The sequence below is a fragment of the Leuciscus leuciscus genome (assembly GCF_965113295.1).
Source record: "Leuciscus leuciscus genome assembly, chromosome: 20".
NCBI classification, from domain to species: domain Eukaryota; kingdom Metazoa; phylum Chordata; class Actinopteri; order Cypriniformes; family Leuciscidae; genus Leuciscus; species Leuciscus leuciscus.
The window spans coordinates 1,318,389-1,332,609 of record NC_138744.1 but is presented as its reverse complement, the minus strand read 5'-3'; the positions used below and the strand labels follow the sequence as shown (position 1 = coordinate 1,332,609).

The following is a 14,221-nucleotide window of genomic DNA, read 5'->3' as shown; positions in this document are numbered from 1 at the left end:
GAACTGAGCTGGATGATGACATCACTGTTTTCTCCAGGCTATACATACATAAATGAACTAAATTAATAACTTTTTAAATGAACCATCACTGAACTTACTTAAGCTGCGTGGACTATATTTCCCACATTACTAGTACAATTATGTGGGTTTGTTTCATTAATACAGTGTCTTCTTTTTTCTTGATTTATCCTGAAAGAAGTGAATTGTGACAACATGCCCCACAGCACGCACATTAGAACATGACCTGACATATTCAAATGTTATCTGATCTAATAAAAAAATATACAAGACAAATTAAAATATTTTGTCAATAAAATACAATAATTAAGTTTTTCATATAAAATAATGGTATAACATTTTTTTGACAACAAACAGAAAAACAGCTATACAGAATAGCTCAAAACATAATAATAATGAATGATTTCTGAACATTGACTCTCAGTCTTTATTCACCTTTTTCTCATGGTTTCTCAATAATTCATAAAAGTATAGAATAGAATATCATAGTTCTAATAGAGGCTCATAGTAACGCAGTGTGACAACATGCCCCGCCTGAACAACTGGGGTTTAAACCCGGCGAGTGTTTCTGCTGTTAGATCAGCATTAAAGTCAAGTCAAGTTTATTTGTATAGCGCTTTTCACAATACAGATTGTATCAAAGCAGCTTCACAGTATTAAATTAAAATAATACAACAAAGTTTGTTTCAAGAGGAATTTATTGATTGATAAAATTAAATATCCCCAAAATATCATTAAACAACATCTCAACTGTTAAATTACAGATATAAGCTTAAAAATAATATGAGATTTGTCTAATTTTAAATAAACACTAAAAAACAGATGAAAATTTAACATAAGACATTTACTTTTGCTATAGATAAATAAATGTTCAGTGATATCCTCCAAAGATTTTTTCGGTGTTGATATGGCAGTAAATACACTAAGTTTGGTCACGTTAGCATGTGTGGAAGTGTTTAATCGAGTGTGTGCAACAGCTGCGCTAGTTTGAGCCCCGCTCTCTCCTACTGAGGAAACAAATGAAGGAAACAGGAAGAAGGAAGGAAAGAGGAAGAAGTGAATCCAAGTATAAAATCCTTTTTTTAAAAGGAAGAAAACTGAACAGGACACACAAGCTGAATGACGTCACCAGGGTCCCTCGGCACCTGTGCATTAGGGCTCAGGTTAATGAGAAGAGAGAGTTGTGTGTGTTCCTCAGGATCCTCCTCTCCTCTCTCAGCTCCAGGTGTTCCCTGCGGACAGAGGGAAAGTTGTCTTCGGACACCTCGTATAACTCAGCTGAGTTACGGCCTTGAGTTTTACTTTTATATCCAGTCAGCCAGTGTAGGGGAGTGAGGACTCGAGAGTAATGTGCATACAGACCCACATATGAGACATGAACCTCATTAACTTCACTTCAAAGAGGGTCAGGACTAAACCAGCTTCCCATGGAGGAAACCACGAGATGCAGGACATGAAGACAGGAGTTTTTACTGCTCTTACGGCAGAACAAATGTCTGAGGAGAATGACAGAGGAGTAGAGTGGCTCCTGTGATCTTTAAGTGACGGGTTTACAGGAATCAGTGAGTCTCGACCAGCTCTTTATTTAATGAACACATGAAGAGAACTGGGCTTCACTTTGATGTTCTCTACGCCTCCCACCCGTCTTCCTGTGCGAAGACCACTCTCACACACACACACACACACACATGCGCACACACTCACACATATACACAATGGTCCTGAAAATTAAATACTAACATTTGTTCTGTTTCGTGGTCATTAATGAATGGAGACGGAGTTCCTCTAGTGGAAGGGTGTGGTACTGCAGCCGAACACACTCTCACTGAAAGCTCGTTTACTGAGATATCAGCCTCACATCTGGAGCACAACGAGTTTAGATTTATGGCTTTGATTTTCTCACAGTTTTAGAGTAAAACATGGTTTTGAGAATATATTTCATGTAAAAATTTAAAATAGTATTTTTCACATTTTTCATAACAAAATTCTGTAACTTTTTTAAGTTCACTTTTTAAAACTTTTTTCACTTCAGCAATAATCTACCAAGTGTCGTGTTTGAAAAGAGATCAAACTTCAGTCTGTCGCTCTAAAGCGTTCAAGATTTACCAGTTTAAGTTGGACATTTAATTCTTAGGTCTGTGCTCAAAAAGTGAATAAAGTGATTATAAATACAGCGAAAATGTAATTGAGTATCATCAAGTAAATCAGATTTAAACAGTAAATCCCCTAAAAATACAAAATATTAAATAAAAAATATTATCGAACTAAAATATAGTACATTCATTTCATTGAAATAAAAAAATTTATTTGGTCATTGAATGCAATGCGAGACTGTACATTCTCAGTGTGAATAATGAACTGGAAGTACGGAGTCTGTGAGGGGACAAAAAAGATATCGTGGTCATTAATCAAACATTTCCCAGACAGAAACATAGTGTCGGCCCAGATCCGGCCCACATCCCGAACACATGATTCCACACGGGCCGGATCTGGGGGGTTGTTCCCACAACTTAATTTCATCCCTCATTTTAGTTAGATAGTGGACACAAGTAAATTAAAACAAGGGAACAAATTGTACAAAATGGCCACAAATTAATAAATCGTGTGAATGATTGATTTTTCTAATATTTTTTTTTATAACAGGTGAAATATTAGCTTATTATGAGCAGCTGGCCTGTATCTACACCACACACTTCTGTTATCAGTTCGAGATGAATTAAATATGGATATCATATTAAAAATAAAGGTTCTTTATGGGAATCATTGAAGATTCTTTAACATCTATGAAATCTTTCCATTGCACAAAACGTTCATTATAGTGGAAAAATGCTCTATAGATTTTTGAAATATTCTTCACACTAAGAAAAAATAACGGTTGTTTTAAAAATGGTTAATTCTTCTAACGGAGATTTACTGTAGAGTTAAAGGTTACGCTTCTCAGGGTCTCCTTCTGGACTCATCACTGGAATCTAAAGTTGTGATGAAACTGAAGTAGAAATGATGTTTTCTTCTGTATTGTAACACACATCTGAGTGAAACGTGATTAAAAAGGCCAGCATGTACGACAGGGACGTCAGATGGAGGAGATCTGAAGGAGGGTTTGCTGTCGTTTCACCAGAAGATTAGAATTATGATATTTTAACAAATTAAAATGCCTTTTTTTTTTTTTAAGGAGACAAGCATGGATGAATTGTTCATAAGACCAATAACACACAGCTCAACCAATCACCAAGCAATGCTTCATTGTGTTCAGTCTGTGTGTAAAAAGAGCATTAGCAATTAAAGACAAAACCCTTCAGCAAAACATGATCAGCTCAAAGTGTCCGAATCATTTCTGGCCCCAAATGTGTATAAATGTCACTGGTAGTCTCTGGATGAAGAGTTATGAAGAGGTCATGTGATACTACTGTTTGAAACGTTCACCGTGAGTGTTGCACTTGATATTTCAGCGAGTCTCTGCACCGATTATGGAGATCCTGTGAGACACATCTGAGTAATAAACACAGAAACACGTCATAGTTATAAAATAGTTTTAATTCAATGCATTTTAAATGAATCTAGCAAAGACAGAAAAGCAATCACGCACACTGGAACCACGTTATGATTTAACCGTTAGTAGTAGAGACGGGTCGCAGCATCTTTATTCAGTACTTATGCGAGGAATGATCTAAACATCTGAGAGTGTGTACACACACACACACGTCTCTGTGTAGAAGAGTCTGCCGAGAAGTGGCGTAAGCTCTGCGGTGTGTGTGTGTGTGTGTGTGTGTGTGTGTGTGTGTGTGTGTGTGTGTGTGTGTGTGTGTCTCGCTCTGGGGGAAACACTCACCGATTCCTACACACCAATAATGAGAGTCAGCTGTGTGTCGTCTACAGTCCCACATCCCACACACACACACACACACACACACACACACACACACACACACACACACACACACACACACACACACACACACACACACACACACACACACACACACACACACACACACAGGCTCAAGGCAGGGGGTAAATACACACTCAGAGAAGAAGAGAATACTGTAAGGTTACTCGGGAACAGTGTGATATGTCAATGTGCTTGTTTGGCTTTTGATACAATATTAGTCTCTAAACGAATGACAGCCGTTTCCCAGATAATGAAGCGAAGGTGAGCGGTGTGTGTGTGTGTGTGTGTGTGTGTGTGTGTGTGTGTGTGTGTGTGTGTGTGTGCTACAGTAATGCCTCCTGTGAGCTGAACCCAGACACACACCTCATGACTTCCTCATGTTTCTGTGAATCTCCTACATTAGTCCCTGTAATAATCGAGTCCCGTCCTGCAGTTCAGCGGCCTCGGTACACACCGGGACTCCTCCTGGTACTGGTGAAGGATGTGCGAGTCTAAGTGTGTGTTAGCGGGATCAGAGAGAGGGAACGGGAGAGTTAACTCTCAGTAAGGCTTCTCGATGTGTGTGTGTGTGTGTGTGTGTGTGCAGATCCTCTATCCGGTGGTGTTCTCGCCGGGATCAGTCGCTGGGCGCCGGGATGACGCTGATGTGCAGGAAGTTGTCCGGGTGGCTCAGGTGTTCGCTCAGCCACTGGAGCGGCGTCTCCAGAAGGGGTTCGATCCCGTGAACCATCACCTGGAACCGCTTCGGCTCGTCTGGGAAGAGGAGGAGGAGGAGGAGGAGGATGAGGAGGACGAGGAGGGAGAGAAAAGGACACAGTTAAGCATCAAGGGAAGTGAAATGGAAGGAAAGCAAGAAAAGCTTGTACGTTCCCTGAACACTTCCATAGTAACCAGGGTTTGAAATTAACTTTTGGCCACTAAACTTTTAAATTACCGGACATTCAGAACTTCTACTATCCAGAAAAAGAAAAAAGAAAGAAAAAGAACCAGATTAACTACGTCACAGATATCATCATTATTGATGTAGATATCGTTTATCACCCAGCCCTAGTGAAAAACTACATTACCCATGATGCTGTGCAGAAAATTACACCAATCAGAGAGCTGAAACAAGAGCTCGTTAGCTCCGCCCACTCTCATGAAGCGAAGGATGTAATCCTGTAATCTCCCTGCGCTCGACACTATATACACACTATAACATTTATAAAACTTGGATTTCATACATTCATTTAATATTCAAACAGAATCCAAAGTCGTTCATTAATCCTCTCCTGTGGCCTCATGGGAAATTAAAGTGTCCATCAAACACACACTTCAGCTTATATCTGGAAGAAGTTGGGGCTTTTCACCCACTCTTTTATGAGAACTGTGAATTCGTTCATACTTCTTTTGTCACGCAGTTTTTCGTCTACTATAGTACTCGATTTCAAACGCAGCACACCTTTATTCTCATCCACTCTGCACAAACCCTGGGCTGAAACAGACTTCAGTATTGTGCTGTATTTTCAGAGTGAAATGGAATATTAAAAATGAGCAAATAAGAGAGTGTGGCTTGTTGTTTCCCACTGGGAACCGACTGAAGCTCCTTCTGTGTCAACCAGAGGTCCTGGAGAAACATCTAGATTCTGATCATTTCTTTTCTGGTGAAATACATGCATAAAGGAAGAAGCAAGCCAAAATATTAAATGTTGAATATGTACCAAGTAATACCAATATTTTGTAGAGGGGGTACATTTTCCAAATAAGATTTATTAAAATTTTCACCAATTTTTTGTGTCTTTTTTCAAAAATATGAAAAAAAAAAAATATCTAAAATGTGACTTTCAGAAATGTGGCTGATTTGACACTGACCCAGAATAAATTGAACATTTATGTTAATTGGAAGTAAAGCTGAAATAAAATATAAATATTAGTTGAAAAACCAACTAAATAAAAATAAGAAATGGTAATGAACGTAAACTATTTAATATTGAAGCACTAAAACGAATTGGAAATAAATGAAAACTGAAACTGATATTAAAAAAACTCAATATTTAGAAAAAGAGACAAAACAACAGAACAAAATGACTAAAAATTAAACTAAAATTAACGTGAAAACGAAAAATATAAAAATAAAAGCCAATTCAGAATATCAATAAAACTGTAATAATCATATATACTGTATATTTATAAAATTGTATAGTATTAGTGATGAAATGATCGAAGTCTGCACGTCATACTGACAGGAAATGGTGTAGTTCTGGGAAACAGAGTCACTGGCCTGTGCTGGTGTCCTGAACTATACTGGTGTCCTGAACTGTGCTGGTGTCCTGAACTGTGCTGGTGTCCTGAACTATACTGGTGTCCTGAACTGTGCTGGTGTCCTGAACTGTGCTGGTGTCCTGAACTGTGCTGGTGTCCTGAACTATACTGGTGTCCTGAACTGTGCTGGTGTCCTGAACTGTGCTGGTGTCCTGAACTATACTGGTGTCCTGAACTGTGCTGGTGTCCTGAACTGTGCTGGTGTCCTGAACTATACTGGTGTCCTGAACTGTGCTGGTGTCCTGAACTGTGCTGGTGTCCTGAACTGTGCTGGTGTCCTGAACTATACTGGTGTCCTGAACTGTGCTGGTGTCCTGAACTATACTGGTGTCCTGAACTGTGCTGGTGTCCTGAACTATACTGGTGTCCTGAACTGTGCTGGTGTCCTGAACTATACTGGTGTCCTGAACTGTGCTGGTGTCCTGAACTGTGCTGGTGTCCTGAACTGTGCTGGTGTCCTGAACTATACTGGTGTCCTGAACTGTGCTGGTGTCCTGAACTATACTGGTGTCCTGAACTGTGCTGGTGTCCTGAACTATACTGGTGTCCTGAACTGTGCTGGTGTCCTGAACTGTGCTGGTGTCCTGAACTGTGCTGGTGTCCTGAACTGTGCTGGTGTCCTGAACTATACTGGTGTCCTGAACTATACTGGTGTCCTGAACTGTGCTGGTGTCCTGAACTATACTGGTGTCCTGAACTGTGCTGGTGTCCTGAACTGTGCTGGTGTCCTGAACTATACTGGTGTCCTGAACTGTGCTGGTGTCCTGAACTGTGCTGGTGTCCTGAACTGTGCTGGTGTCCTGAACTGTGCTGGTGTCCTGAACTATACTGGTGTCCTGAACTGTGCTGGTGTCCTGAACTATACTGGTGTCCTGAACTGTGCTGGTGTCCTGAACTGTGCTGGTGTCCTGAACTGTGCTGGTGTCCTGAACTATACTGGTGTCCTGAACTATACTGGTGTCCTGAACTGTGCTGGTGTCCTGAACTATACTGGTGTCCTGAACTGTGCTGGTGTCCTGAACTGTGCTGGTGTCCTGAACTGTGCTGGTGTCCTGAACTGTGCTGGTGTCCTGAACTATACTGGTGTCCTGAACTGTGCTGGTGTCCTGAACTGTGCTGGTGTCCTGAACTGTGCTGGTGTCCTGAACTGTGCTGGTGTCCTGAACTATACTGGTGTCCTGAACTGTGCTGGTGTCCTGAACTATACTGGTGTCCTGAACTATAGCACACCAGCTGGTGTCCTGAACTATACTGGTGTCCTGAACTATACTGGTGTCCTGAACTATACTGGTGTCCTGAACTATACTGGTGTCCTGAACTGTGCTGGTGTCCTGAACTATACTGGTGTCCTGAACTGTGCTGGTGTCCTAAACTATACTGGTGTCCTGAACTATACTGGTGTCCTGAACTATACTGGTGTCCTGAACTATACTGGTGTCCTGAACTGTGCTGGTGTCCTGAACTATACTGGTGTCCTGAACTGTGCTGGTGTCCTGAACTGTGCTGGTGTCCTGAACTATACTGGTGTCCTGAACTGTGCTGGTGTCCTGAACTGTGCTGGTGTCCTGAACTGTGCTGGTGTCCTGAACTGTGCTGGTGTCCTGAACTGTGCTGGTGTCCTGAACTATACTGGTGTCCTGAACTGTGCTGGTGTCCTGAACTGTGCTGGTGTCCTGAACTGTGCTGGTGTCCTGAACTGTGCTGGTGTCCTGAACTATACTGGTGTCCTGAACTATAGCACACCAGCTGGTGTCCTGAACTATACTGGTGTCCTGAACTATACTGGTGTCCTGAACTATACTGGTGTCCTGAACTATACTGGTGTCCTGAACTATACTGGTGTCCTGAACTGTGCTGGTGTCCTGAACTATACTGGTGTCCTGAACTGTGCTGGTGTCCTGAACTGTGCTGGTGTCCTGAACTGTACTGGTGTCCTGAACTGTGCTGGTGTCCTGAACTGTACTGGTGTCCTGAACTGTGCTGGTGTCCTGAACTGTGCTGGTGTCCTGAACTATACTGGTGTCCTGAACTGTGCTGGTGTCCTGAACTGTACTGGTGTCCTGAACTATACTGGTGTCCTGAACTGTGCTGGTGTCCTGAACTGTGCTGGTGTCCTGAACTGTACTGGTGTCCTGAACTGTGCTGGTGTCCTGAACTGTACTGGTGTCCTGAACTGTGCTGGTGTCCTGAACTGTGCTGGTGTCCTGAACTATACTGGTGTCCTGAACTGTGCTGGTGTCCTGAACTATACTGGTGTCCTGAACTGTGCTGGTGTCCTGAACTGTGCTGGTGTCCTGAACTATACTGGTGTCCTGAACTGTGCTGGTGTCCTGAACTGTGCTGGTGTCCTGAACTGTGCTGGTGTCCTGAACTGTGCTGGTGTCCTGAACTGTGCTGGTGTCCTGAACTATACTGGTGTCCTGAACTGTGCTGGTGTCCTGAACTGTGCTGGTGTCCTGAACTGTGCTGGTGTCCTGAACTATACTGGTGTCCTGAACTGTGCTGGTGTCCTGAACTGTGCTGGTGTCCTGAACTGTGCTGGTGTCCTGAACTGTGCTGGTGTCCTGAACTATACTGGTGTCCTGAACTGTGCTGGTGTCCTGAACTGTGCTGGTGTCCTGAACTGTACTGGTGTCCTGAACTGTGCTGGTAACTGTGCTGGTGTCCTGAACTGTGCTGGTGTCCTGAACTGTGCTGGTGTCCTGAACTGTGCTGGTGTCCTGAACTGTGCTGGTGTCCTGAACTGTGCTGGTGTCCTGAACTGTGCTGGTGTCCTGAACTGTGCTGGTGTCCTGAACTGTGCTGGTGTCCTGAACTGTGCTGGTGTCCTGAACTGTGCTGGTGTCCTGAACTATACTGGTGTCCTGAACTGTGCTGGTGTCCTGAACTGTGCTGGTGTCCTGAACTGTGCTGGTGTCCTGAACTATACTGGTGTCCTGAACTGTGCTGGTGTCCTGAACTGTGCTGGTGTCCTGAACTGTGCTGGTGCCCTGAACTGTGCTGGTGTCCTGAACTATACTGGTGTCCTGAACTGTGCTGGTGTCCTGAACTGTGCTGGTGTCCTGAACTGTGCTGGTGTCCTGAACTGTTCTGCACACATATAAATGCTGGCATTATAACTATATAACCGTAAAATCAGTGCGTTTTTAGTTTTTAGTTCTAGAATACAACTTTTAGAGATATTATACAGCTCAATGGTCTTCCAGAAAATGCTAAAGTCACCATAATGTTGTGCTGATGAATGTTGAAAATGAAGACATTAGAGTGTTAGTGTGAGCCTGTGCATCACCACTGTAACTGTGTAACGACGGCACTGAGGATCCTGGACAACTCAACTCAGATTATTTCATCCAGATCCTCTCTGGCATTAACCCTGAGATGTGGAAAGTACATGAACAGGCGTTCTGAAACCACAGCATGATCATTCCTGCTGTATCATCGAACTGAGCACGTGTACACACACTGGCAGACGAGTGTCAAGCTGAAGGAAGCGCTGGAGGCGGTGACATTATAACGTTAGCCTGCTGACCCGCGGGGTTAAACGGCTAATGCAGTCTGAGTCTGACAGCCAGTGATGGTTCAGACATCAGCATGACCTTCAACACTACACAACTACATCACTGATGATCACTGCTAACCGGCAAACCACAGCGGTCTGGCCCTTAAAGGGATAGTTCACTTTGAAATTAATTTTTGGTATGTTTTAGCTTACCTCAAGGGCATCCAAGATGTAGGTGTCTTTTTTTCCGCAGTAGTTTCAATTTTGATATTTTTAGGTCAAACCGTTCTTGTCTGTCAGTCATATAATGCAGGTCTATGGTCACTGTCTCAAAGAGCATGCACAGAGTCCAAATTAAAACAATTCCCCATCGTCCAAATTAAACAATTCCCCATCGTAAGTACACATTGATGGCCTAAGACACGAAACGAGCGGTTTGTGTGAGAAAACGAACAGTATTTATATCGTTTTTACCTCTTATACACAGACATGTCCAAGTGATCTGATCTGACGTGTACGCAGACTGGTTTCATGTCTTGGGCCATCAATGTGTACTTACGATGGGGAATTGTTTAATTTGGACTCTGTGCTTGTGTTTTGAGACCGTGACCATAGACCTGCATTATATGACTGACAGACAAGAACGGTTTGACCTAAAAATATGCACTTTTGATGGATAGATGCACTTTTATGATGGATAGATGCACTTTTATGATGGATAAATGCACTTTTATGATAGATAAATGCACTTTTATGATGGATAGATGCACTTTTATGATGATAGATGCACTTTTGATGGATAGATGCACTTTTATGATGGATAGATGCACTTTTATGATGGATAAATGCACTTTTATGATGGATAAATGCACTTTTATGATGGATAGATGCACTTTTATGATGATAGATGCACTTTTGATGGATAGATGCACTTTTATGATGGATAGATGCACTTTTATGATGGATAGATGCACTTTTATGATAGATAGATGCACTTTTATGATGATAGATGCACTTTTGATGGACAGATGCACTTTTATGATGGATAGATGCACTTTTGATGGATAGATGCACTTTTATGATGGATAGATGCACTTTTATGATGGATAGATGCACTTTTGATGGATAGATGCACTTTTATGATGGATAGATGCACTTTTATGATGGATAGATGCACTTTTGATGGATAGATGCACTATTGATGGATAGATGCACTTTTATGATGGATAGATGCACTTTTGATGGATAGATGCACTTTTATGATGGATAGATGCACTTTTATGATGGATAAATGCACTTTTGATGGATAGATGCACTTTTATGATGGATAGATGCACTTTTATGATGGATAGATGCACTTTTGATGGATAGATGCACTTTTATGATGGATAGATGCACTTTTGATGGATAAATGCACTTTTATGATGGATAGATGCACTTTTGATGGATAAATGCACTTTTATGATGGATAGATGCACTTTTGATGGATAGATGCACTTTTATGATGGATAGATGCACTTTTGATGGATAGATGCACTTTTGATGGATAGATGCACTTTTATGATGGATAGATGCACTTTTATGATGGATAGATGCACTTTTGATGGATAGATGCACTTTTATGATGGATAGATGCACTTTTGATGGATAAATGCACTTTTATGATGGATAGATGCACTTTTGATGGATAGATGCACTTTTATGATGGATAGATGCACTTTTATGATGGATAGATGCACTTTTGATGGATAGATGCACTTTTGATGGATAGATGCACTTTTATGATGGATAGATGCACTTTTGATGGATAGATGCACTTTTATGATGGATAGATGCACTTTTATGATGGATAGATGCACTTTTGATGGATAGATGCACTTTTATGATGGATAGATGCACTTTTGATGGATAAATGCACTTTTATGATGGATAGATGCACTTTTGATGGATAGATGCACTTTTATGATGGATAATGCACTTTTATGATGGATAAATGCACTTTTATGATGGATAGATGCACTTTTATGATGGATAGATGCACTTTTATGATGGATAGATGCACTTTTGATGGATAGATGCACTTTTATGATGGATAAATGCACTTTTATGATGGATAGATGCACTTTTGATGGATAGATGCACTTTTATGATGGATAATGCACTTTTATGATGGATAAATGCACTTTTATGATGGATAGATGCACTTTTATGATGGATAGATGCACTTTTATGATGATAGATGCACTTTTAAGATGGATAGATGCACTTTTATGATGGATAGATGCACTTTTATGGACTTCAAAACAGAAACAGCCATTATAAAGCTTGGAAGAGCCAGGACATTTTTAATATAACTCAGATTATGTTCGTCTGTAAGAAGAATGTGAAATACACCTAGGATGCCTTGAGGGAGAGTAAATCATGGGCTAATTTTCATTTTTGGGTGAACTATCCCTTTAAAACCTTCAGATAAACTCCCTACGATGAGTCCTTAACAGCACACACACACACACACTTCATCAGGTCTGTTCTGCTCATCTATCAGTGTGTGATGAGCTGTAGCTCATACACACACACACACACACACACACACACACACACACACACACACACACACACACACACACACACACACACACACACACACACTCATCTATCAGTGTGTGTGAGCTGTAGCTCAGGGCTGAGAGGTTCAGGACACTGATAACGAGCGCAGGAAGGAACTTCTCCTCATAATGCACTCTTTTGTTTATTAAACGAGTGGTCAAAAAGGCACGGCCTCAGCTTTCCCTCTGTCAGATCAATTACCCTGAACTACAGCCATGCATCATCTGCGCTTTCATTAGCCAGAGCTGTCAGCGAGGTCAACAACACAACTGCTTGAGTTCTGCATGAAACAAGTAAAAAAGTGCTTACTCTTCATCTTTTACATGTATTTCTAATGGCAAACCCCACTGTCTATGTGTCCTGTACTGTTGCTTATTTGTCTTTTCAATATTACCTATTGATATGTTTGTGTTTGTGCTCAAACAAATCAATTCACATTTATTTGTATCACGCTTTCACAAACACATCGTTTCAAAGCAGCTTTACAGAAAATACATGAGTCGACTTTACAATTTACAGTTTATATGTTATCAGAGGAAAAGTTATGCATTTCAGAAATATACATATACCAATCACAGTTAGATAAAAATGTATTAATTAAAAGTCATAATTTAAAGCTACAATATGCAAGAATTTTTGGCCTCTGGAGGGCGCTACATTCCAAACAACAACAACGGCGTAGCTTGATGACGATGTGAAGGAGCGTGGAATGATGGGAACTGCCGTTTTAAACTCCACCGTGGATGTAAATCAGTCAGACGGGAATCTAAAATCATGTTCATGGATGAGGCTAAGTTCTTTTTTTATAATGACATGCTTTTTGTGGCGCGGTCTGTAATGGGAGAGAGAAGAGACGAGCAAGTAGGTCAAGTGCAAATGACGAACACCTGTGTTTTATTGCAGTGATCCGCGTGGAGAGACCGCTTATAAGCCGCGCTGGAACGAGAGAGAGACTGAAGAGAAAATTGGACGCAGAGAAAGAAAACCGGTGGATCCGAGCTCTCATTTTTGAACTGTTTTGTGCCGTCGCGGTTGCCACAGTGAATGCGCGTTGTGCACGACTTTTGTTTGTTTTGCTTTATTTTAATAAAGTACGAGTCCCAGTCACGCCGACCCCTGTCTTCTTCTTCCTTCCTGACTCTTAAACCTCATCACACTTTTATTTCATTAAAATGAATTAACCGCAAGAAAAGTAAGGTTTAATACTTCATAGATGTTACTGTATGTCGAATTCATTGTTGTGATAACGTGGGGCAGTTTTACGTGTTCTAAACAATTGTTGTAAAAGTACATTCGAACATACCCACATCATTTGCCAAAATACTGATTAATATTTATGTATAACACATGCTATATTTATTTACATGGCCATAAACACCAGACGTGATAAACAATGTCAATAAACTAAACAGAAATCTAAAGCAATAATACTTCCCTTACATACCGAATGCTACATTAGGAAATATAAAATTAAGCATAACGTTACTTTGTCGACAGAACCAGCTGCAATCGGTAAAGAATAATTATGTACCATAACGACTGCAAGAAACAAGCTACGTGTGTGTTGCTTGATAGACGCTACAACTACAACTTCCGCATTTGTCCAGGACTCCACGCAGTACGAGCGGAAACCGAGGGTAACGCGGATATGACGCAATTGACTGGCGACTCCCAGCTCACCCCTGCTCTAACGCCCCGTTTCCTTGGTTAAAATCGCAATTTTCTCACGATTTAAAAATAGTTGGAAACATTTGGGATATTGTAAGTAATCAACTTAACAAAATATATAACACTGGCCTTGAGATTATGGGATATTTTAATGCAAAATTATTGCATATTGTACCTTTAAGTCAGAAACAATGAGCTCATTGAAGTAATGAATACTTGTAGATAAATCACATTGTAGA

General features: G+C 41.1%; 1 protein-coding gene across 4 annotated transcripts in view; it reads right to left on the bottom strand.

Moving 5' to 3' along the window:
• Window positions 1-3,534: 3,534 nt before the first annotated feature.
• Window positions 3,535-14,221, bottom strand: part of atg5 (ATG5 autophagy related 5 homolog) — a 33,174-nt gene continuing 22,487 nt past the window's right edge. For 2 of the 4 annotated variants that reach the window (XM_082150830.1, XM_082150831.1), the window contains exon 8: window positions 3,535-4,660. In XM_082150830.1, the coding sequence (XP_082006956.1) occupies window positions 4,524-4,660 (137 nt within the window). In that variant the 3' untranslated portion in view covers window positions 3,535-4,523. The remainder of the gene's footprint in view (window positions 4,661-14,221) is intronic. The other 2 variants (XR_014200859.1, XR_014200860.1) reach the window with 2 other exon arrangements.